General features: G+C 44.1%; 1 protein-coding gene across 1 annotated transcript in view; it reads right to left on the bottom strand.

The window, feature by feature from the left end:
- The window catches only part of ANK3 (ankyrin 3), a 307582-nt gene that overhangs the window by 171797 nt on the left and 110643 nt on the right, over positions 1 to 25142 (bottom strand). The window contains exons 5-8 of the mRNA XM_054982849.1: positions 23910 to 24008; positions 20270 to 20455; positions 17233 to 17331; positions 5912 to 6010 (exon numbers count right to left, since the gene is read on the bottom strand). Of these exons, the coding sequence (XP_054838824.1) occupies positions 5912 to 6010; positions 17233 to 17331; positions 20270 to 20455; positions 23910 to 24008 (483 nt within the window). The remainder of the gene's footprint in view (positions 1 to 5911; positions 6011 to 17232; positions 17332 to 20269; positions 20456 to 23909; positions 24009 to 25142) is intronic.

The following is a 25142-nucleotide window of genomic DNA, read 5'->3' as shown; positions in this document are numbered from 1 at the left end:
GTGTCACAATAAATGCTGGTTCTTTTGAAACTCAGTTCTGCTACACACCATGATTTATGACCTCAGTAGCTTCCCAATTTAATTGTTTGTTTTTGGGGGGCTAGATTACTAGATCAGACTGTTCGCAACCACAACAGAACAAATTCCACTGTTAATTAAGTTTTCTGCAATTCTGGTTTCATACTTCTCCATCCTTGCCACTGCTCAAGATGCTATTGGTTTAATTTTCAGTTTCAAAATTGGTCCCCGGTCATATTTAATTTAACCAGGCAACACCAACGTTAAGGCTCCTCAGCCTGTATTTTATTGATAGAACCAGGAAAAAACTGTTGTACCAGGGAATCAGTATTGTAGTCAGAAAGTCAGTAAACTTCAGATTCTGCAAGACTCCACTCACATAATAATCCTCCATGTTCCATTCTGGCTCCATCTATGACAAACCAAATTCCTCTAAGGTTGACCCCTCTCTGGTAAATGTTTTCCTTGTTCTACTCCTCACCTATGAGGCTCAATCTTCCTTGACTCCACCTCTCAGACTGGGTTTTAAAGATTAAATTAACACCATAGACTCTTATCTGGAAACCATTCCTAAACATTACCAGGGGAGAAAGGAAGCAGAGATGCAGGTTTGTTGCTTTGGGCTGCAGCTGTATGTCAGTCATGTCTAATTCTGACTGAAATGACTGAACAGAGGGAGTGGCAATATCGTCTCATCCTGTAAGTATATTATAAAGTTCTCCTGAATGTGCAGCCTAAGCAGCCCTGCATGTACAGGAGAAGATTCCAATAGGCACTTTATAGAGCTTTCCCTTTCTCTGGCCATCAGCCAAGCATGCTTGTTGCAATGCGGCCCAATTATCAATACTGAGAGGTTCTTCCACACCTCAAATCCAACAGCCTGCTCCATTCCAGACCCCTAGTGTACAGTCTGTCTGAATGTCTATCTGTATGTCTGTTTATAGCTTTTATTTAAATGTTTAAAAACATGTATTTAGAGTTAATATTTCAGCACAGTCGACAAATAATATTATTGTTTTAGGCGAGTGAAAAACTTTGGATTGGAGCACGATATCGATCGAGAGGGAAATCTATAAAAAAAGAAACAGGAAGGGGAATCGCTTCTCATGTATTCACAAGCTTTTAGCTGTTTGAAGTGGGTCAAATACTCAAGAGGAACAAGAACAAAGGGGGGAAGAACAAGTGAAGTCACTGGCTTCATCAATCTCTCAACAGCCATTCCTCTGAATTGCAGATTTGGCTAGCTTTAGGCCTGCCATATTTATTATGGCATCTTTAGATCTTCTATTATGCCAAGCAGGAGTAAGAAATTCACCGCTATCAGCACCAAATAACTTAAAGAGAAGAGTGTAATCGTTGCTGCCTATCCTTGCATTGAAATCGCCCACTAATACGAAAGGAATTGCTGGAAATCAAGAAAGCAGATCATCAACTACTTTTCTCAAATGGACCCATCTCTGCATCGTTATGGTAGATGTGGATGTGGGAATATAAACCTAGAAAAAATAACAGTCAAAGCATCCAATTTCAGCTGAAGAGCAATAATCAAGTCGTCTGCCACCAAAAGATTGCAGGATCCAATATTCAGATTTGATGATATTAGACAAGTAAGACCTGCCCCCCCCACGGCCTACCCCCTCCCCCGGACCTATAAAAGCTCTCTGGAAATAAGCAGTGCAGCTGAGGAAAATTAGTTCATCCATTAACCAGGTCTCCTGAAAGAGTAAGATATCAAATTAATCTAAAAATGCTATAATATCAAAAAATATGGAACACTTTACGAACTGGAGTGAAAATCTTTATGTATGTATTTATTTATTTACTTGTGCCCTATAATGGAAGAGGTGGAGAGCAGGAGCGTGCATTTGGCTATTTCTGATCCAAAATAGTACCTGAAATTCTGTTCAGTTTCAGATCGGAGAAACTTCCAATACAATACCAAACAGAATATTTGGGGCATTGCTTCAGATTGGAAATATCCAACACACTCGTAGTCCATATCCCAAGTGGAGAGCAGGAGGGGATAGACTGCCTGATAAAAGTGTAAAATCCTGGGGCCAGTCTATGAATAGTACAAGCAGCATGTTTTCCTGGAGATTCCAGACCTGGCCTTTCATTCAGCGGCAACATAGCAAATGAAAGATTATAACCATTTACAGACAATCCTGTGCAAAATATGCTCCTTGTCTGCAGCAAATACATTCATTCTCGCAGGCACAGTATCAGGAAGCCCAACTAAGGCAGGCTAATTTAATCAAATTCACTAAGTATGTTTTGTTTGCTAAAATCCATTCTGGAAAACAGAGAAAGAAGAGAGTTGAGGATAAAAGGTGAGAGGTGGCATGAAGCAACAGCAGGATTTTTGCTCAGAATGCGCTTATAAACCAGACAGCGAAATTCACCCTTGGTGGACTTCTTGCACAGCTGCCAATGCATGGAAATTAGCACAACAACGGACCCCATTTATTGGCGATCATCGAACGCACTAGGCCCTTACACCAGCTGCCATGTATAACAACAAAAGATTCCTTCACATATCATAAAATCAGTTCCCGAGTGAGACATAAAATTCATTTTGCACTTTGGGGTGCCAAGCCCAGGCTGTGCTTGGCTTACTGTCTACATACAATACAAAGGGGAAAGGTGTAGCTTTTCAGACTCTGCTACAACATATGCGATGTCAGAACAGTAACAGAAAAGAGGTTATTCGGGGTCAGGATACCAAGCAGATATATAGGGGAGGGAATTCATATTTATTTCAGACCAGCAAAAGTTTATTCTCTGCATTTCAGACAAGACAAGACATTCTGACCAGAGGACATTCTTTACTGTCCCAAGTGAGACATTTGACTGAGAGACTAGACTCTCCCCACACCTAGAGCCAGCAAAAGGTACTGTGACAGAACCCCAAGATTCAATATGGCTCAAGAGTGCCACCTAGAACATCTGGGCTCTTGGACCCCTGGGCTTTCATGAGAATAATGCTTTATTTGCCCTTCCACATTGGCTCTACCTGATCAGCTTAATCCTTTTTTGGCAAAAGACAACCAGTTTGGGCCAGATTCCCTTTTTATCATGGAAGTGCAGAGCCAATAAAATGGCAGGACCATCCTGTAATAATTCTCTGATTGGTAGCAATAGTCTATGACATCAGAGATGGAACTTTGCCTGGGATTGGTTAGATCTTAGGTCAGACTCCATTGCCCATAAATATCTGGGAGATGTGGACTATTTTCTAGTCCCCACTTGGAACAGTTTAACATCTGGAGACCCCAAGACCAGTAGGCTAGGGGTTAAGGACTCCTCCACTATCTTGGTTCTGCAAGGAACTCTGTACATGATTTGAGGAACCCTGCTACAACCAAGGTAAAGAGTACTTAGCTGAGTTAGACTTTTATTTGAGATACTGGCCATTTCCACATGCTTAAAGGAACGGCCCACTCACTGAATGCTGGCGGCTTTTCCTCAAGAATCCACATGGCTCCATTTGCAAAACACCTGCAGGCCGTTTGGTTTCCGTCTAACTTCCATGTTTTTGGTGCCTTTTTTGGGATCATGGAAAGTGTGTTTTGTATTTTGTCCGCTTTCCTACCCCTTTTTAATCTACTCACCATTTCCCACTTTTTTCTATAATAAACCATCTTTCTAGAAAGACTTTTTTGTCTTCCTCAGTACAATACATTTCTCTGGGATATTTCTCTGAATCTCTTCCCTATGTGCCACATCACCTGGGTGCTACATAGTTTGCTAAAAGGCATTTTCCAGGATTTCTACCCTGTTACTTTGTTATTTTGCTAGGACTTGAGCTGGAAGGGCATTTTCTCAGTGGGTCAGTCTAGATGTTCTTAACAGGTGCCTGAGTGGTGGCAGCCAATTACCAGGGTGCTTTCCAGGGAACCCAGCAATGAAAGTCTCTTTCCCCCTTTGTAAATGTAACAGGTACCCACAATGAATGCAGAGCAGCAGAATGAATGGTAGACACTAGACATGGGAACGAAGCAGAAAAAAACTGAACCGCATGGTTCGTGGTTCATTCAGTTTCACGAACCATGAACCACGAACTTTGCTGAACTTGAGCCGGTTCGCGAACCGGTTCGCTGTTCGTGGGGACCCAGGATCGCTCCCTTCACGCTCAGAGAGCCCAAACCCGCAGGGAGTTTTCAGCAGGCTCTCCTCCAGGCACCCTCCAAGTTTGGTGAAGATTGTAATACGGATCTCTGAGTTATAGAGCCCCTCTATATGATCCTCTGATGAGACAGTTATAGAGCTCCAAAGCTGGTGCCCCCAGGCAAGTCCCATTTGATAGAATCGGAGCCATCAATGCCAATTGCCTTATGCCAAGAGGCCCGAGCCCCCAAAACCACCTCTACCCAGTCCCTGGCCCCAGCTGAACAGGTGCTCAAAAAAAAAAAAAGCAGTGTGAGCGCTGATGGTGTGCGCAGTGGAGACAGTAGAGCAACCCCATGTGGGTGTGAGTCAGCACACAAGAGGCCCGAGCCTCCAAAACCACCGCCACTTAGTCACTGGCTGTAGAGGCGCTCAAAATAAAAGTAAAGGGCACTGAAAGAGTGTGCAGAAAAAGGGCAAACTACACTGCATCACGCAAGTGCACACAAAGGGCAAACAGAAAAGCAAGGCTCCCGGGGGGGGTGAACCACAAACCCCCACCAACTAAACCAGAAGAGAGGCCCTCCAAAAAGCAGAGAAAGAAAAAAAGGAAAGCAAACAGATCTCACTCAGTCAAGCAAGACCCCAGTGCAACTCAAAGGCTTAAGACTCAAAGGCTGACGGGAAGCTAAGACTAGGCTGGGGAAGGGGGGAGAGGAAAAAAGCACCCTTTCCCAAACACCTCTCCAGTAAGAAAAAGCAAGAGAAAAGAGGCTTTTCAATCCCTTTTCCAGCAAGAAGTGCAGGCCAAAGATCCCAATCTCTCTCAAAAGCCAAGTTCCAGCAAGCCCTCCTCTCCCTCTCCCTCTCCGCTGAAACTGAAACCACGAGGCACAGAGCTTTCCTTTTTTATATAAAATGCCCAAATTGAGCAAAACGGGAGCACTCTGGTTGGCAGAAAGACCTGCCTAACATGGTTTGGGAGGAAGAGATTGGTGTTACCATGGCTACTGAAGGCCCATCTTCTCAGTTGCCTTAGAGGTTGGTTGATTCCGCACATGTTGGATAATGCACTTTCAATGCACTTTATCAATAGTTTGAGGTGGATTTTTTGTTCCGCACATGAAAAAATCCGTTCCAAATGATCTATAAAGAGGATTGGAAGTGCATTATCCAACATGTACGGAATCACTCGTTCTAACCCTCCCCCCCCCTTTTCCTGGCTGGATGGGCCAGAATGGGAGCTTTCTAGTTGGCAGAAACAGCTGCCAATCAAGCGTGGAGGCCTCAGATTGGGGGCAACCAAAAGACTGGCCACCGTTGTCTGGGCAATGGATTGAATGGCACCAAAGAGTCTGGCTTCCCGAACCAGCCATGAAACAATAGGAAAAAGTAGTTTGTTTCGTAAAAATGCAATCCCACGGAACGCGTGTTTCTTTGCCTACAAACCAGTTGTTCCGTCCAGAATTTTGTTCTGTGGTTCGTTTTGTGCCCATCTCTAGTAGACATACCAGAAGTATCCCATTTCATGTGCTTAGAAATCCAAGCTTTGGTAGCTTCTAATACTCACTTTATCCCTCTTCACACAGTCCTTTGGTGTTTTCACACAGTAGCTGATATTTCCATTATAGTATTCTTAGTGTTAACCATTTCAATAGCTTTGGCACAATGAATTTGGGAAATAGATTTAAAACACACTCATAAATAAACAGAATTCACTTCAGTGGACTATCCTCATGTATACCATGTGAAACAGGATGCTATGGTAATTAACAGCCAGTCTTACCCTTGTTTTGGCATCAATTTTTCCTCCTCTGTCAAGTAGCAGTTTAACCATGTTGGTATTCCCTCGCTTCGATGCCACATGTAATGGAGTGATATCGTTCTATGAGAGTCAAAAAACAAAAACAAAAAACAGACAACTTAATTAATTAAATTGTCCTTAACTTGGACTGAATCTGGTTCATAAATTGTGATTTCCGTTATTTTCATTTGCAACGTTAGATCAGGCTTATTTACTGCAGTCCCTTTTACAACGCAGATGTGGTGCAGTGTGTACAGTGGGTGGGGTTCAGTTCCTGCTCCGTGAGTAAGCCCTACTTACTCAACTTATTTGTTGGCCTTAAAGAACCTCACTTTTTCTACTTAACAACTCTGTAAGGCAGCTTATGAGGCAATCCGAAGAATATGTTCTTGGGAGTAAGCCCTATTGCACAGACTTGTGTAGGATTCTGAGTAAACTTGCTTAGAATTGCTGTCTTCAACCATGATTTGCTTCAGACAGTCAAGCAAGGTTCAAAGTGGATTTCAGTCTAATACTGGAGACTAACTATAGACTCTTTGTCTACAATTTCCAATCTTAGTTCTCAATCTACATCAAATCTTGGTAAACATATGAAAAAGTGAGCACAGTATCCCTTCTCTTGGAAGAGACGCTGTCATTATACTACACTGACCAATAGTAGCTCCACAGGAATAACGCTACATGATCATAAGACAAAACCCACTACAAACAGGTCATCTAATCTCAGAAGGGAAGAACTGCACATAAATAGGATGTGTTAGGGTTGGAACACACAGGATGTGTGTCTAGAAAGTTTCTGTTTCAGTTTTGGTTCCAGGGGTTATGGAACAATCTCATCTCATTACTGGTTTGTTCTGGCTTGGGCAGTGCCAGCTCGGAACCGAGCTATTTGAGGTTTTTTGTTTCACGAGTTTCGGCTTCTCGCACTGGTGTTGGCTGTGTGAACACTTTGCAAGGGGGCAAGGCTCTGGGACAGCTGTTTTTGCATGCAATGGCACCAAAATCTCACAGAAAACACAGTCCTTCCTCTAAACCATCAATCCATAGAGTTTGAGAGCATGCAACAATGAGGTGTTGTGTTTATCGACCCTGAGGAATGGGAAAGGTGAACATCAAGGCAAGTGTTGGGCAGCTGCATAGGCACGTATATGCGGTTCTTTTCGGATTGTTTAAAAACCCATCAATTTAATGAGTTTCTCCTCAAGCACTTGAAAACTCACACAACAATGGAGGTCAAAGAAGATGTGTTGGTCGTGGCCAGGCGCACATAATGGTGGGAAACAAGAGGTGCCAGCACAATATGCAAGCAGGAAAGAGTTCCATTGCCAACTGGTCTGGCATTGCACAACAACATTTTTAAAAAATCCTGCTTTAGTGACAAAGCCAATAAATTTTACCTTTGAGTCCTGCTATTATGCCATGTTTCCTTGTGCTTTGCAGTTTCATTTCCACTATGAGGGGCGATTTGGGTGAATCCTTCCCCCTAATCTGCTGCAGGAGCCCATGCCAGTATAGGACTTGCCCCCTGCCCTCACTTGGGCAGGCTCAGGAGTGGAGCAGGTAGCAATGCCCGCCACCCACCGGGATCAGGCAGAGAGAAGGAGGTAATGTCCAACCCCTCTTCACCTGGCCAGGATCAGGAGTGGAGCAGATTGGAATGCCCACCCCACCTTCACCTGGCTGGATTGAGGTACAGAGCAGGAAACAATGCCCGCCCCCCCTCACCCGGCTGGGATCAGTAGTGGAGCAGGTGGCAATGCCCATCCCCCCCCCCGATCATGCAGCTGAGATCAGGAGAGGAGCAGGTGGCAATGTCCACCCCCCGCCTTCACCCGGCTGGGATCAGTCATGGAGGAGGAGGCAATGCCTGCCCTCCTCTTTCTAGAGCCCATTGTATTTTTTCCCACAACAGGCTTTGTTACTAGTAAAAATATAAATCAAAAATCTGGTCACATAACAACTGATTCCCCTAAATTTCTAGTAATAGGAAAGAGTAGCATATATCTCATGAAATGCAAAGCCAACTGAAGACATTTGACTGCCTAAGGTGGGAAATCAAAGCGGCCACTTACATATGCCAATTGGTATGTGGCACAAATCAGGAAAATTGTCCTCCCTAGTGACATTAAAAGAAACGAGAGCTATGCTAGGGCAGTACTATCTTCTTGTGCAGTTCCCATTCATTTCAATAGGACTTGCATGGGGGAATGTCACTAGAATTTAAGTCCCACGGGTCTTTCATTCTGCTACTTTTCATGTTTACGAAATCCATGAACTGATGTGGCTGCATCCTCTTGCCACATGGCTGGGCCCTTCTGACGAGAGGTAGTAAATATTTGCAGACAACAGCTTTGAAAAAAAAACCCTTCCTCAACTGGGAATTCTGTTTAGCAATGCAATCGTATGCAAATATGCTGAACATTCAGGGCAATTATATAACGGACTTGTTCATGCACAAAGATCTAAGAAGTAGCAAGATGCTGTATGCATCCTGCCAAATTGCCTTCATGGCAAACAAAAATAATTAAACAAATTAAAATGGAAAACACAAGCCCAAAACAAGGATGACAATAACAGTTCGGGGTTATGTCCTCAGTTGTGTTCTGGGAGGCATCTAATAGGCAGCAGAATAAGTGACCTCGTGATGATTCAGGCCACCTAAGTATTAACAGGAAGACATCTGTTCCCTGGCTGGCTGCATTAGGTTTGCAGTGAGTGCCTTGAAACTATGTACAATCCAGTCAAGAGAATACACTGCTCAGCAAGCATTTCTTTCAAATCAGATCCAGGCTGATGCCGTAAACAGTGCCTGCAACCGTGAGTCAGAGGCTGTTTTCAGACTGCTTACTGGCCACGAAACATCGCGCCAAGCTCCTGGAACGACAGCGTCTTCCTGGAGCAATTTTGCACGAAATCGCACCAGGAAGACACTGTCGTTCCAGGAGCTTGGCGCGATGTTCCATGGCTGGTAAGCAGTCTGAAAACGGCCAGGCTGTCTTCTACTTGATTGATGAAAAGGGTTATGACTTCTCTACTGTTTGACAATGAAAATTCATCTTGGCTGTGTTAGAAAAGATCAAGTTAATCTTCCACAGGCACGTGGCATTGTCAGAAGAAGACGCAACGATGGAGATCCCACCTCTTTGCTCACACTAGGGCACTACACGTTATAGCTATTCAGAAAAAAAGAATAGCTCGCTGGCCCTTCTCCCTTTCATCCTTCCTCTTCTAAATTAATGTCATAATTAAGCTCCTCAGGACCAGTATTTTTGGCTGATGTTGTCCCGGAAAACCCCACAGACACTGATGGTGGTGATAATCAGCAGATCCATTATCTTGATTGGGCAGGACACAATTTCAAAATGTTAGAGGCAATCTACTCTTCAGCGCCTTGCCCAACACTCCACAAAACAATAACCGCACAATATCCTTGAAAATAATTAACATGGTGGTTTGGGGCGAGCCAATATGAGGCAGCAGCTAAGACTCTTGTAGTGCCATCCTAAGCAGAGTTACACCCTTCTAACCCCACTGAAGAAAACAGGATGAGAAGGGTATACTTCTGTATAGGATTGCACTGTCAGACGCTGAAGTGTAAACTTGGAAGCCTCTACCATGAATTCACTATAGCCTCAAATATTCCACTTTTTTCTCAGCAACATGGGGTAAATTGTATCAGCTTACCTTACAGGCTTGATGTAAAAACCAGTGAGAAACTATATAAAATGTAATTTGGACTTCTTAAAGTGCCATGCAAAGGGGAAGTATTAATATTATTGGGACCATGCAGACGGACACCAAACACTATACTTGCAAACTGGTGGTTCCCCACCCCCTTGCACTGTAGGCTACAGAGGAACAATCATGGGCTCGACACAGGGCCAAATCACATTCTGGTGTTTTGGGAATGTGCTTTGTGACCCTATTTCCCCCATCCCCATATTGAAATGCTGCAATTCAATTAGTTCTTTCCTTTTTAGGAAAAGACATAGTTTGGCATTGAGGCTAGGTCAGCAAACTATGGGCAGCACTGTGTCCTGCAAATCAGGGTAACAAACCAGAATTTGAAGCAGGTTTCCAATCCTGGTTTGGAGGGCAAATGCAAACTGTGGTTGCAAGCAGCGCCGCTTTCCTCCAGTAGAAGGAGTCCCCTCCCATGGCAAGAGGTTCTTCCGCTAGAGAAACAAGGAAGCCTCCTCGACCTGGAGAAAAGTGCAACTGTTAGAGGAACAGATCTGTGGGATCCATCCCAGCATTTGCTAGTTTGAATGTAACATCAAACTATGGCAAGCAGAAGTACTAATTGAATGGGAGTTTGCCCGGGGAAGAGGGAGCATATGAATGTCAGGCTCATATGAGCCATAGCATAGTGTCATGTATGACCCAACATCACAGCTGGTGCTCCTCCCTGATAAGTTGCCTTGACTGAAAGGCAAATTGACAGCAGGGCAGGTGAATGGCACAGGCGGCCTCCCAGCCACCTGCGCTGCTGCTGCCAGCTCCGCAGCGCACCGGGGCAGCCGGCTTGCTGTGTGGGTGGCACGCTCCACCCTGTGTGATAATGTCACGGAAGTGATGTCATCACACAGCGCCGGGAGTGCGTGCGCACTGCACACATGCAGCCGGACTTGGGTTTTCCCTGGACACCGGCAACCCTACATCCGGTCCTGTGAATTTCTCCTCTCTCTACAGAACTGGCAGATAGTTCTGCAGAGGGTTTGTTAATAATTGACAGAGCCTTTGGGGAGGCAAAAAGGAAATTAACAAATCTTCTGAGGAGTGATCTTTGCTGGCTCTGTAGAGAGGTGAAATTAACAAACCCTCTGAAGAGCGATCTTTGCTGGCTCTCTAGAGAGAGGTGAAATTCAAACTGCGCTTCCCGGCTAACATTGCGTCTCCCTTCACTTGAGCATCCTCATGTAATTCGTCTTGTGTAGTTTAGCTCTTAGTTTCTAAGGACAGCCCAGTGAGATTTGTCATACTGTACAGCCCATTTGTTTTCAAGAAGCATTTACACTACCTCTTTATTTGCTGTGGAAAAGAGCAAGAGTCCAGTAGCACCTATAAGACTAACAAAATTAGTGGTAGGGTATGAGCTTTTGTGAGCCACAGCTCACTTCTTCAGATAGGTGCCACTGGACTCTTGCTCTCTTCCAATGCTACAGACAGACTAACACAGCTGCCCATCTTGACCTATCTTTATTTGCTGACTCGTGTTTAGGATTTTGCTACACAGGCAAATCAATAAAAATGCTAGACTTCTTTCTTCAGCTGTATGGAAAGAGAGGATGATTCAGAGGGGGCTCAGTTTGCTTTCCAGCAGGAATGCCTCTGCTAGAAGGAAGGGTAAGCGGCTACCAGTCATTATGATTAAAGAGATCCTCCACGGCCAGTGGCAGTAAACCTTTGAACACCAGTGATAAAGGGCAGCATCAGAGAACACCTTGGCCTCCACATCTTGTTTACTGACTCTACAAGACATCTGGTTGGCTACAGTGTGAAACAGGACGCTTAACTAGATGGACTACTGATCTAATCCAGCAGGGTTCTTCTTATGTTCTAGCAAATTTGAGATAGATGCTACCAAAATCGCCAGCGTAAGATGAGGTCTCTTAACTGCCATACTTCAGAAAACAAAGAACAGTTCCTTGGAATTAAAAGGCAAAGAAAGATTTATTTTTTTTAATGCTTGCTTACATAAGGGATCTAGAATCAAAATATAAGAACGTTACCAACTTGTTTCTGAGATTCACAGCATTGTCGGTGCTGTGCAAGCCCATAATACAGTGAAGGCTGCTGGGCTGCACCCAGAAAACAGGCAGCGGTGGCTGCTTCTCTTCTCCATTCCAGCTCCTGCCCTTACTCTGCTCACTTCACTGGATAGGTGAGGGGGCAAAAAAAAAAAAAGGAGCAAAGGAGTGGAGAAATAACTGGGAGAAGCTTCAGTTCCTTCATCTTCCTGCTGAGTATCAAATTTAAAGGGAACGGGGAAATCTTCAAATTGCAGCCTAGGAACTCAGAAAATGTGCCATTTGGGAATAGAGAGAAAAAAGAGACAGGGAAAACATAAAGACCCTTTTCAGAAATTACGGTCCACAGAAGCCAGAAATCATCCCTCGATTCTCCTGAGATTTGTGGCCACCATGTTGTCTGTAAGAGGCAATGTGTACATTTTCAGCTTTGGAACCAGAACTCTGAAAAAATCAGGGTTTCGTGTAGTGTGAACAGAGACTGTAGGCACACTTCCCCTCTCAGACACCTTGACAAATACACATAGCAGGATGTCGTGTACACTTCTGATACTCATGGTTAACAGACACCCGGCATACGCAGTGGTAATAGCTGAAAAGGGGCTATAAAGCAAAAATGAACTTCGTAATTTCTGTTTCAAGTAATTTCCCTGGCTAGCAGATCATTCCTACTAGGTGAGTGGTGGCAGGGGATGGAGGCTGAGGGGGGGGGGATCCCCTGTCCCCACCAGGCGACCAGCAACCCTAGCCTGGAGGGAGGAGGAGGGATTCCTTGAGTCAGGCAGTCACATTTCCAAAGGCCTTGGCTAAAAGCATGTCAGCCTTAGATTCAAAACTTCTGTTAACACCTCCAGGAGCCTCCCCTCAGAACCAACACAGTCAAAGGAGTAACGGAGTTGTTATTCAGGCTGGCAGGCAGTCAAAGTCTTTAGAAAAATGCCTTTCAGGGTGGTAGTGGGTGAGGTAAACGCAGGGCTATTTTCCAGCTGGAACACTGTGGAACGGAGTTACGGAACCTCTTGAAAATGGTCACATGGCTGGTGGCCCCACCCCCTGATCTCCAGACAGAGGGGAGTTCAGATTGCCCTCCGGGCCGAGCGGTGTGGAGGGCAATCTAAACTCCCCTCTGTCTGGAGATAATGGGGTGGGGCCACCAGCCATGTGACTATTTTCTCCGAGGGCAACCCACTGAGTTCCACCACCTCTTTTCCCAGAAAAAAAGCCCTGAGTAAACGGGTTCCTATCTGGGATCATGCAATTCGTTTGACTAGGGAGACATAAACTGGGAGAAAGTATCTAATGAGGTCAGGGAGGCCAGACTCAAGAGATAAAAGCATGAACAAGCCAGCCAGGATGAAGGGAACACAACATTCTGAACCACTGGAATTGAACCACCTGATCTGAACCAGGGAGAATGAGGTCAGGCTCTCCGACAATCAGGAGGCTAGGCTGGGAGCCAATCAGAGCCAAAGGGATGCTCCAGGAACTACTTTTGTGCTGGCTGATGCATCTGACTGGGTTTGGAGCCACTGGGGCACACACCTGCCAAGTACATTCCTCCTCAAGCCTGTCATTCACTTGGGGCAAAAGAACTGCAGTTAAAAATCACACAAGGGCTATCTATCATATAACAGAAATGGATATGCCATGACAAGAGGCAATACTGCATGCCATAAAGCCTCTAAATAGTTGCTTGGACTTTACCAGCTTTTCCACCGGGAAAGAGGATAGTCTCCTATTGATCCCCAAATAGGCTATAACAGGGATTGTGGGACCTGCATGGATGAAAGCCAGGCAGGACAGGGGAAGTAGGGGAGATCAAACAGAAAATCTGGCAGGATCCAGCCTGCCAGATTTGACGTGCGCACAAAGAGCAGGAATTGTCATCCGTAGTCAACTGCCCTATTTTAGTGCTCACTTCTGGCAGCAATTGCCAAGAAATTAATCTTTCATTTGCATGCAGTTCAAAACTGATGTTCTCATCCCACGTACCAAGCCAGTTATGGAATGCCAATAACTGTTTCTGGCTGCCTTTCCATAGCAAGAATATGACATCAAAGAAGTGCCACCAAGTAATGATAAATTCCAAAAAGCTACCACCCTCCAACTTACCGGCGGGCCAGTTTGTAAGGCTGCAAGGGAAGGGTGGCTGGCAGAAGCTCACAGCAGCGGCCTGGCTTGACCCAGGTGGCTCTGTCCAGGTCCACATGACCTGGTGAGAGTATCACTGGCCAGGACCTGGCTGGCCAATCGGGGACAGTTGGCCTGGCCAGGGGGCATGCCTTGCGCCTCCTTGTGCACAGCTGTCCCTCGCAGCCTCATGTTTCACCACACAAAGGATTGTCAGTAAAGTACAGAAAGCATTCTTCAAAGTGACCCATATATAAGATAGATATTTCATGTGTCATGGCACTGCTCATAGCTGTATCTTTAACTTGCAAATAAAATTTGTCACTAAATGCAAAATAATCCTTTTCCAAAGCTATCTCTTGATAGTGCCATAAGAAAAATTGTAGCGTTTATGGGTCTGTTACTTCTCTTGTTTAAAGTACTTTCTATAATAGATAATATTCCCCATTTAAGGGATGTTCATATTTACAGAGGTTACATCAAAGGTGGCCAAAGAGCACATCTGTTTACATGAAATAACATGGATGTTATTTCACCCAATTTATTTATAAAGTCAGTAGTGTTTTTGATGTATGATGGTATTTGGGAAACAAGTGGCCTGAGGAAAAAGCCCTCATATTTGGAGATTGGTTCCAAGATGGTGGCAAATGTTCTTGTGAATTTTAGGGAGGATGTTTTAGAACCCAACAACAGCTCAATAGATTTCTTGTTCTGGACTGTTTTTAAATCTGAAAGCCATAGGGACAAAGTGTTATAGAAAAGAGAAGCTGCGCTGGGCAATATATTTGAATAAAACTATGTTTTCCACTGCACCACTGTTTTTTCGTTTCTTTCTCGGTAATTGCCAGTACCATTTGTACTCTATGTCAAAAAAGAAACCAGGATTCTACACTGAGATACTCTGAATTCTGTGCCCGAAAGCTGAATTCTGCATCTTGAATATATTATGTAAACATGCATATATTTGTTTATTTTGCATAATTTATTCTGCCTCTCCTAGTTAAGGGAAGAGGCAAAAAATGATACAAAGCACTGAAATTCAACCTGCAGAAATCTTGTAGTATAATCCTAAGCAGAGTTATACTTTTCTAAGTCTAGTGATGTCAATGGACTCTGAAGGGTGTAACTCAATTTAGGATCACACTGTTATTCATCTTGTGTAGAAGGGCTTCCCTCTCTTTCATAGTCAGGCCTTGTGTGGAAGTCTGTTTTTCTTAACCATAGTAAAGCACTGGCTGCAAATCAAGATGAAAAATCATGATTTGAAGTGGGATGGCAAGATTATATCTGCATTGAATGAACTAAGATTAAAGGCACGTCCCTCCTCCCTGCCCTCCCACCCCGCCTATTTGCTTATTAAGTGATGCAGGTCTTCCCAGTATCTGACTGTACAACATTCTCTCTGAAAGCAAAGCTTTGCTTGAAAAAATTAAATAGTTTCACTTTGTATTAGGGATCCTAGTCAGGATTAAGGCAAAGAACAGAGATTCCATCCCCCTGGTGGGGGTGGGGGATCCTCCGCTCCCACTCTCCATCCCCTGCCACCACTTACCTGGTCAGCAGGGGGAAAAGGTGGGGAGAATAAGCTCGGAAGGCAAGAAACCGTCCAGAGGGCGCGCTTCCAGCGGGCTCATCCTTCCCACTTGCACACTTTGCTTGCACGCACTCATGGGGCCAACGACAAGTGACATCATAGCTATTTTTTTTAATAGTTAAAGTACAAATAGTTTAATAGTTAAAGTACAAATGGTGAAATGGGCCATAAATTTCAACAAAGAAATAACAATGGAGGCATGGGAATACTTGTGGAAGATTACAATGAAGACAACGACATGCACCAATATTAAAGAGAACATTTACAAAATGATTTATCGTTGGTACATGACACCAAAGAAGATTGCGCTAGGGAATTTGAACACTTCTAATAAATGCTGGAAATGCAGGAAGCATGAGGGCTCCCTCTACCATATGTGGTGGACGTGTGAGGTAGCCAGGCAGTACTGGGGGGAAATAATAAGAGAAATGAGTGAGATTTTACAATTTCAAGTAAATAAGAACCCAGAACTCCTGCTACTAAACTTGGGAATGGAGGGAATTCCAGCCCATCATAGGACGTTGATATTTTACATGACGGCAGCAGCTAGACTTTTGTATGCGCAAAAATGGAAAGTACAAGAAGTGCCAACTATCGAAGATTGGATTTTCAAATTGCTGTATATGGCAGAAATGGATAAAATGACAAGAAAACTGAGAAATCTGGACTCAGGACAGTTTAACACAGACTGGGAGAAGCTGAAACAACATTTGGAGAAGAAATGGGAGGTGGGAGGAGAACTGTGGCAGTTTGAGAACTATTGAAGTACATTAAAACGCAGAGGGGGGTGATCTTGCCGGGGGGGGAGAAGAGGTATAAGTAAATCTCTAAGCAGTTATGTTACTAGATTGATATATATAGAATAATAAATAGAATATTGAGAGAAAACAACTAATCATAAGGGTTAAATATAGGGATTGATTAACTAATAATATTTTCTTTCTGATTCTGTACAATGTACCAAACTGAATATGTTTATCTGAAGGTATATATGAGTCAAATTGATTGATATCATATATAGATTTATGATTGAAGGGAATAGAAATATTAATGTAAACAAATATAACTAAAACAGAAAGAAGAAGATAGAATGAATAATATATAGAGTATAAGTTAAGCTGGTTGATTTATATGAATGTATGGTTTACATAGTTTACGTTATACAGAAATATTTGAAAATGGAATTATGGGATAAATTGTTTATCCATTATGGAAAAAGGGACTCATAGTTAGGGTACAGAGTATTAAAAATAGTTAAAGAAGTATTGCTTAGAATAAAGGGAGAATATATATTTGTTAGATAGAGGAATAAATAAAGAGTAAGGGAAAAGGGACAAAGGGTTGGAAAACTGTTGGAAGTCAACAAAAAAGGGGGGGAAAGGGAGGGGGTTAGAAATTGAGAAATGGGAAAATTGACTGTAATGTGTAAATATATGATCCTAACCCAATAAAAATTTTTTCAAAAAAAAAAAAAAAAGACAAGTGACATCATAGCACCAGATGTGAGCATGTTCCCGCGCTTTGCAGGGACCAATTTTGGCCCTCAATGGACTGAATTGGCCCCACAGGAATAGCAGGAGCACGCCTGCTGCCAGTGCAATGACACTGCTTTATGTCGGCAGCGGGAGTGCATGCGAGCAAAGCACATGAGCGGGAAGGGGAATCCCAGTAAGTGCCAGGCCCCCCCTCCCACCAAAAGGGTATAGAAACCTAGAACCATAGTCAGTGGTAACCACGGTTCAGCTCTATGATCTCAGAAGTCCTTTAGAAGTCCTGTTTAAGTGACATTCTTGTGGAAAAGTAGCCCCATCCTAACAACTAGTACTTACCCTGGCGGTGAAGTCCACAGCAGCACCCCGATTTAAAAGCAGTGTAGCCACATTAATGTTCCCATAGTGGGCAGCTATGTGGAGGGGAGTGAAGCCACTCTGAAAAAAAAGAAATGAGTCACACACACAGAGCAAAATATTAACTTCTCTTCCAGCTCCTAAAACGTTCATCTTGCAGCACAGATTGATTCTAGAAAGCAGAGTATGATCCAGAGCAATCATTCATTCTATTCTAGTTTTTCAGCACTTCAAGACTACAACTAAGAATATTCTAAGTGGAAAGGAAAGAAATTACCATGCCTAGTTTGTGAGAATAGGAGGAAGGTAAGATGCTTGGCTATAACGAAAGAACTGCCCCTCAAAATTAATAACATGAAAATGTTACCCTTTCTTTAATTTGATAAATCAGTTTCTCATTGCAAACACTACTGGTGATTAGTATTTTATTATCCTTGCAAGTTAAGTATGTCTTAGAGCTTCCTTGCAGGAGTTCAAATGATGTCATTCGATATTAATTGCCAAATAATTTCATAAATTCAAATTGGATGTAAATTAAAACCACATCAAAGTCCATTTTACATGTGATGGATTCTTTAAAAAAAATAGGTTTCCTTCTATGAATGATAAAAGATTGATCTCCCACAGTGGGCAATCACCCTGGGTTAATATTGCAGCAACCCAGTCCTAAGTGGAAAATGTCTACCCAGTTATGTCGTTTCAGTGACTCACAATACAATCCTAAAGAGAGTTCCACTCTTCTAAACGCATAGACTTCAATGGCCTTGGAAGAGTATAAATTCACTTAGGAGTGTGCTGTTGTTTTCATACTGAAGCCATTTTAATTCCTTGCTCGAAAAATGCTCAAAAACATGCAGCAATTCAACCAGTCCCTGTGATGTGTGAAACCTTAGAGGGAACTGAACGCATTTCTAAAATCCTCAGCAAGCCTCTGTAGCCATGCTACCTGTCGTTGCTCCAATCTGGAGAGCGTTCACACATTTGTGTGTCACTTGGGGGGAAAAAAACATTCCCTTTGCTGACACTGACTGGAAAAGTGTCATGCAGGAGCCTAAAGGAAACAAGTCCTGGATGCAGAAGTGGGTCAGGGATGTCTGCAGCTCTTCACACAGCCGATAAAACAAGGATATTGCATTGGACATCTGGGCGTTTTCCTCTTAGGCAGACTGACACTTTTCTGTTCCCCAAAGGAAGCTTACTTGTGCGTTTTTCAAAACGCCCATTCCAGCTGCAGAAAGCCCTGGGAACTAAATCTACATTCTCCTCTAGCACATGCTACTTTCTGGACTCTAAAGCAAGTCTCTAACCCTCTAAAAAGGCAATGCAGAGAAGAGAAGGAAGAAATGATGCAGCAGTGCTACGTTTGTGGAAGAGTGATGATGCATATATATATATGTACATATATAATATATATTTTTAGATATACCTCAGTTGTTCTATTCACCATCATCTAGGGTTTACACATTTGGAAGCAAAGAAGGGGGGAAAAAATGAGCGGTTAGTTCTCGACCGGTGAGAATGGATGCAGAAAGCTTCGTGACCACGGGACGGAAGCTACGAGGACAGCACAAAGAGAGGCACAGAAGGAACACGAGGCTGAATGGAGGCTGAATGGCAGGCTGGGAGGGTTTTTTTGTTGTTTAAAACATGAATTGGGATGAGTTAGAAATGAGATTTCATCATTTTCCCAAGGGAAAAGAAAACCGAGTTTCAAGAAATCCCTTATTTCATTTCAGCCTTCAACTCTGTGCCAACCTTCTGGGAGGAAAATGAAACGTATCTGCCACATCTGTGCTATAGAGATCACCAGGGCTTTTTTTCTGGGAAAAGAGGTGGTGGAACTCAGTGGGTTGCCCTCGGAGAAAATGGTCACGTGGCTGGTGGCCCCGCCCCCTGATCTCCAGACAGAGGGGAGTTTAGATTGCCCTCCACACCACTGAGCGGCGTGGAGGGCAATCTAAACTCCCCTCTGTCTGGAGATCAGGGGGCGGGGCCACCAGCCATGTGACCATTTTCAAGAGGTTCCGGAACTCCGTTCCACAGCGTTCCAGCTGAAAAAAAGCCCTGGAGATCACATATAGGTACATACCTATATATTTTTTAAAAACGGTTTCTGAGTTACATCTGTTATATTCTAGTACAAACAAGAAACAGAACCCAAGACAACATAAATTTGTCATTTTCTTATTTGATGTTGGTTGCAGATACTGGCATGTAGTCAACAATAGGACGGAGGAAGTTCCTTCAGTCTCAGGAGCCTTCCTCCAATCTCTGCAGTGGTCTAAGGAAGTTCTTCGGTAGGCTTCCAATTCTGCTCAGTGGAGTGGCACGATACGTTCCAATGGTTATTTTAACCAATTCATTCCTCCCATGAAACAGCATCTCTCCTTTCAAAAGTGGGGGTTGAGATTTCCGCCAATTTCTCCCTCCCTGTGCAGACTCTCACTTTGCCCTCTGTACTGTTCTTGAAGGTCCACTGAGTCTCAAGAACAAAATCTGGGAGGATCGCTGGGCTGCAGCAGGAGGAGGAAGTGGGAAAGTCCTGCTCCACAAATGTCGTGTACGATTGCATACGTGCCACCAGGGTTTGTTTCAACAATGCAATAACTTGCTGTTACAATTTGTTTCTCTTTCTGGCTGCTGTCCTGCTTTTCATGACAGAATTTATAACCCTAAAACAGACTTGCAAACCCTTTGACTCGCCAATCTGAAGGCAGCCTACTAGTCATCTATAGCAGTCCATCGCAGGCATGATGAACCGTCAATTTTTGCTGCCATCCTGCAATTGTAAAACTAAGGAAGGTGGAGAATATCAAATGCCTGGGACTGCAATCCATGGCTGATGGGCTACACTCGGCTTGACGGCTCTCAATGTGCTTAGGCTGACCTAAAACAATGCTAAACTGAAATGTAGCATTGCACCCCGAAATGGAACAAGCCTGCCTTACGTAAACCACTCCGACTGCTAGCAACGAGTTTTTATGTCCATCTTCCGGCTGGTTTATTTTTCACAACTAACCTTGGACTCCACATCTGCATTGTGGTCGTTCTGCAGAAGCAGAGCAGCTGCCTTCGTGTCATCCTTGCGTGCCGCGATGTGAAGAGCAGGCAGACGGACTTTCCCCTTGGTGTCGTTTTCAAGCAGCAAGGAAACCACCTGGTCATGGCCCTGCTGAAGGGCTACCGCCAACGGGGTGAAGCCATCCTAGCAAACAAGTAACCATCAGCGGAAATTACTCCAAAGGGGCATCATTTCCATGCCTAGTGGACAGGGGTCTAGGCATGTAAATAGCAATACACAAGAGTTCAGAATATGCAGAGAAATTAGCCTACTGAGAGTCTCGTCTGGTTGTGACGCTTCAAATTGTGTGATCAATGCCTGATTAAATTTTAGAAGCCGGTGATGAAGCTGAACCACTCCACTCTAACTGGCGAAGAGATGTGTCAGTCATAGAATGCTGACAATCAGAGCTACTCGGGATATCGTTGCCTAGTGACAATTCCCCATTGTGCTCTCACAGCCGCAAAGGAGGGTTCACACAGGGTGATTCTCATCCACTTATGACTGCCAGCCTTCCCCCCTATCCCCTGGTGGGGTTTTTGCCAACTTAAAAAATGGTATTAAGTGTACTATATATTGCTCGAGTGTCATGATGCCATTGCGATGTATCTACTATCATTCTTTTTAAAAAGCCGGTACAAAGCTCATCAGTGGTGGTGGGAGAAAGGCAGGAGGAAAAGGACAGGGAGGAAAATGGTGCCAGATGCAGGTGGGGAGGGCTGAATATACAACACCTTCCTGTCCACACACCGACCAAAGCCACAGTGCAATATTTCAGGAAAGATTGTACCAAAGTAAGTTTTGGAATAAATGTAGTAAAGTATGCAGTAAAGATGACTGCACAGTACTGTGCAGAACCAGCAATTCTCCCTCCTTCGCTGCAGTTGGGGATGGACACATGCAGAGCTAAACCTCTGGGTAGAAGCAACCGAAATGTGTCAAAAAAGCGTTAACATTAAGCCATGTTGAAAAACATAATATGAGGTTTAAATATAAATGCGTCTGAGAAATGTACAAAGCCATCGGTTCTCTGCTCCTGAATCTCTCCTTAGGAGGGTGATGTCATCTGCCTAGTGTATTTTTATTAAGGCACATTTCCAATTGGAATGGCTTTATTGGCAATAGAGGACACCACAGAGCCCAGCTGTAGATGCCACCAGCAGATGGAAGATGAGGATGAAGAGCAGATGACGCTCCTCCGAGCTGTGATGCTCTTCCCAACATCATCTCACATGGACTCATCAAGCTGCCTTATACTGAGTTAAGGCAGCTGGTCTGTCAAGGTCATCATTGTCTGCAATGACTAGCAGCAGCGCTCAAGGGTCACAGGTTGAGATCTTTCAGAGTGTTTACTGCCTGTTCCTTTTTTTTAACCTGGAGATGCTGGGGATCGAACTGAGGAACATCTGCATGCCAAGAAGATGCTCTATTATCCTCAACTGACAGTCCTGGCTGCTCCATGTTCTGCCAGATCCCACTGATGTTGCAAAGTTTGGTGAAATTAAACAGAAAGAGATGTACGTCTCTGTAAATCTGTACAGAGACGTACATCTCTGCAACTGCCTTTAATTAAAAACATTTAAAGGATTTTAACTGCAAGCCACTTTTAAAAGCAATGCGGCTGCAAAGAAGAGTATAAACACATTCAAATAAAGAAATAATTTTATCCTCTCCACCAAAACAATATCACCATGCCTATTTACCAAACACGGAACGGATATAAGATTAAGTTCTTGATCAATAACACTTCGGTATGGCTCTGGCGCGATAAACTTGATTCTGGATATGTCTTTAGACCATCCACAGCACATTTATTGCTAAGTCTCTTTTCCACTGGTGGTTCACTTAGAAAGGAGAACCAATTATGGAAGGTTGAACTTAGCTATAAAGGAGCATATAGGGTTTTCCAAAAGAGATGTGTACAAGAATAACGAGGACATTTGGTTGGACTTTTTGCAGCTATATGGCTTGGGTTGATTAGTTTATTTCTTTTGTGGAATGTGGTATTTGGGCTTTATTATGTTGTTTACTTTTAATAAATAACTGAAAGCATACTTCCGTAAATTTAAAAGATAACACACGCTTCAGAATGCTGCATCAGCACACAAACTATTCATTACAGTAGGGCTGGAAGTTCAGAGTTCAGGATTTCAAATGGATTGCTGAGTCAAGAGTTGAACTAGAGTGGCAACGAATTCTGAGTAAACAGAACTGAAAGTGAAATTTGCACAAAGAATGCAAAAATGGGTGCTGACATTGCTGGCAGACTTATCAGAATGTTCCAAATGTTGTTTGTTTGTCAAGTGCCACCAAGTCTCAGCCAAGTTATGGTGACCTCATAGGGGTTTCAAGGTAAGAGACAAACACAATGAACCAATTAAGCCATAAGTACATAAAGAATTAATATAGTTCATATATATTCAGTATTCCCACTGGAAGAGTGCAAAACCTATGATCTGGTGCGACTGTGAGTGAAACAAAGCATGCATCAGAACTCCATTAACAGTTTATATATTTGATATAGACTATACAATCCATGCTGCAGTCCAGCTCTGAGCAAAATGATACAAGCATGAAAACACCTGAGGTCAGTAACCAGGTGTGAGCCGGGCGGGGTCTGCTGTCTGCCCCTCTGCCGTGGTGCCGGCACTGTCTGGTCCCCCGGGGGTTTGCTCACTTCCGGACACCTGCCAGTCGCTGTCTCACAGAGTTTCCTCACCCTGTCAGGGGCTTCCTCTTGTGGCCTTAAAGTTTAATACTTTAAACTGTGGCTTAATACCTCGGCCAGGGGCTGCCACATAGCTTTGCCCCAACCCTGCCCCTGTGCCTCCTCAACAGCCCCCACCTGGCATTGCTGCCTTATCCCACTTAGGTGCTGGCCCTGGCTAGGTGTAGCCTGCATGGGGCTTGCTGCGGCTGCCGCTGGACTCGAGTCTGCCCTGCCCTCAGGCAGAGGCACCCAGCAGCGGTGTTGGGTGACACTGTTGCAGCCTGCTGAAGTTCGCTTGGCCATGCTTCCGCAGGCTGCTGCTGGCAGCTTCCTGCCAAGCCCGACCGGTGGGAGAGACTGCCGGTGCTACCAGGCAACCAGGCATCCTCCCTGCTGCTGCCGGGCCTGGGCGCCTTGCCAGCCTCTAGGGCAGTGGCTGGATCTCCCTGGCCACTGCCTGCTCCAACACTGCACCAGCCCCAGGTATCAGTCTGCTGCTTGCCACCACTTCTCCTCCTGGCAGCCTGTCTGCCCTTGGCCTCGCCCTGGCCACAGTGCCACTTCTGGCCCAAGTGGGTGTTGTTAGGACCCTGGGGGGTAGAAGGGGGGGTGGCTGCTGCTGGCGTCAAGGTCTTGCCCCAGGGCCGGCTCCAGACACCCAGCAATTGTAACGCAAGATGTACAGCTCCAAAACACAACAGAGCAGATGTACCTGCTTTGTAAATTTGTGATACTGGACCAGAAATAGTTTGTAGACCAGAAATAGTTTGTATAACAAACTTGTGGAATTTATGTTTACTGTTTCTTGTATATGGAGGGATGGCACAGCGCTACATTTCAATATTTCTTTATTATATGAATTATACATGACTTTTTGGAAACATTTACCTCGGTGGCAAGGCTCTGGCTGGCCCCGTTATCGAGAAGAAACTTAACCACTTCCAGGTGATTTTCTTGAGCTGCCATATACAACGGTGTGAAGCCATTCTGGGGGGGAAAAATAGCACAAGCCCTTTTTAAAAAAGTGTTTATCAGATGATAATCTAAGTTCTTCACTTTGGCATCATTTAGGGTTTGGTCTAAACAACTGCAGAATGGGGTAGCAGAACAGATTGTACCCATTCAAGCTGCCAATGTCAGATCACACTTTAAAAAAAGCCCCCCCCCACACCCCCGGCCAATGTTGTAAATTTCTTGCATGTAGAGAATTAGCACAGCAAGGAATGGTCTGCCTTTCGGTCTGAGGTACTAATAGTTTACTGGCAGAGATTGTTCTTCATGGAAGATGTATGGGCACTGGGTTACAAAAGTAACAAATAAAAACAAAAGCCAATCAATAGGACGAGAAACCTTGTCTGTTTTTAAAAAATCCTATTTGATTTTCTGAAGGCTTTGCATGTATGGATGGCTATGTGTGTGTGGCCAGTGCTGGCTCAGCAAACAGAGCACAGCTGTTGACTCCTGGAGAAAAGGAGAAAAGAGCCAATGCAGATAGAAATGCAGGGTCAGCTGTAAGGAAGAAACTTATGGACGTTTTCACTTCCCTTTCTGCTGAATTCAGCAACCAACGTGGAATCTGTGCTTCCCAAAGGAAAATGCCGCAATTGGCGCTCTCAATCTATAGGTAAGCCCTACCTAAAGGAATAGATGAGGGTCATTTCACTCACTGCTGCAGACACAAAACTGGATTTTGTACTGAGCATACACCAAAACAGGGAGTTAGAGCCACTCAAAGCTTCCTGACAAGCGTACCTGCATGATGCACGTGTTGGTCACATCCACACATTTCATTTTTTAAAACCTGTGCTTAAAACATTTTGGGTGTCCATTAAAAACTGTAAAGTGCAAACTCTAAAGTGCGAAGTGTAAAGTGCAAAGTGGCCTGCTGCAAGAGTGAGTGTCAAATGGGTCTCAGAATCGAAAGGAGGGGAATCTACTGGTGCTGCTTGGCCTATGTAAGCAGTGCGTGGCCATTACCTGTCTTTCTCTCTGCTAGTTAATAGCTGACATGCTGCAGAATAGTTTTAAAGATTCAGTACAGGTTCCCAGTGAACCAGATGGGCATATGTTCAGCTGTTTTTAGGTAGGTGGATAGCTGTTGGTAAAAGTGAATCTGTGTTC

The sequence above is a fragment of the Eublepharis macularius genome, chromosome 6, assembly GCF_028583425.1.
Source record: "Eublepharis macularius isolate TG4126 chromosome 6, MPM_Emac_v1.0, whole genome shotgun sequence".
NCBI lineage: Eukaryota > Metazoa > Chordata > Lepidosauria > Squamata > Eublepharidae > Eublepharis > Eublepharis macularius.
This window is presented reverse-complemented; position numbering and strand designations above follow the sequence as displayed.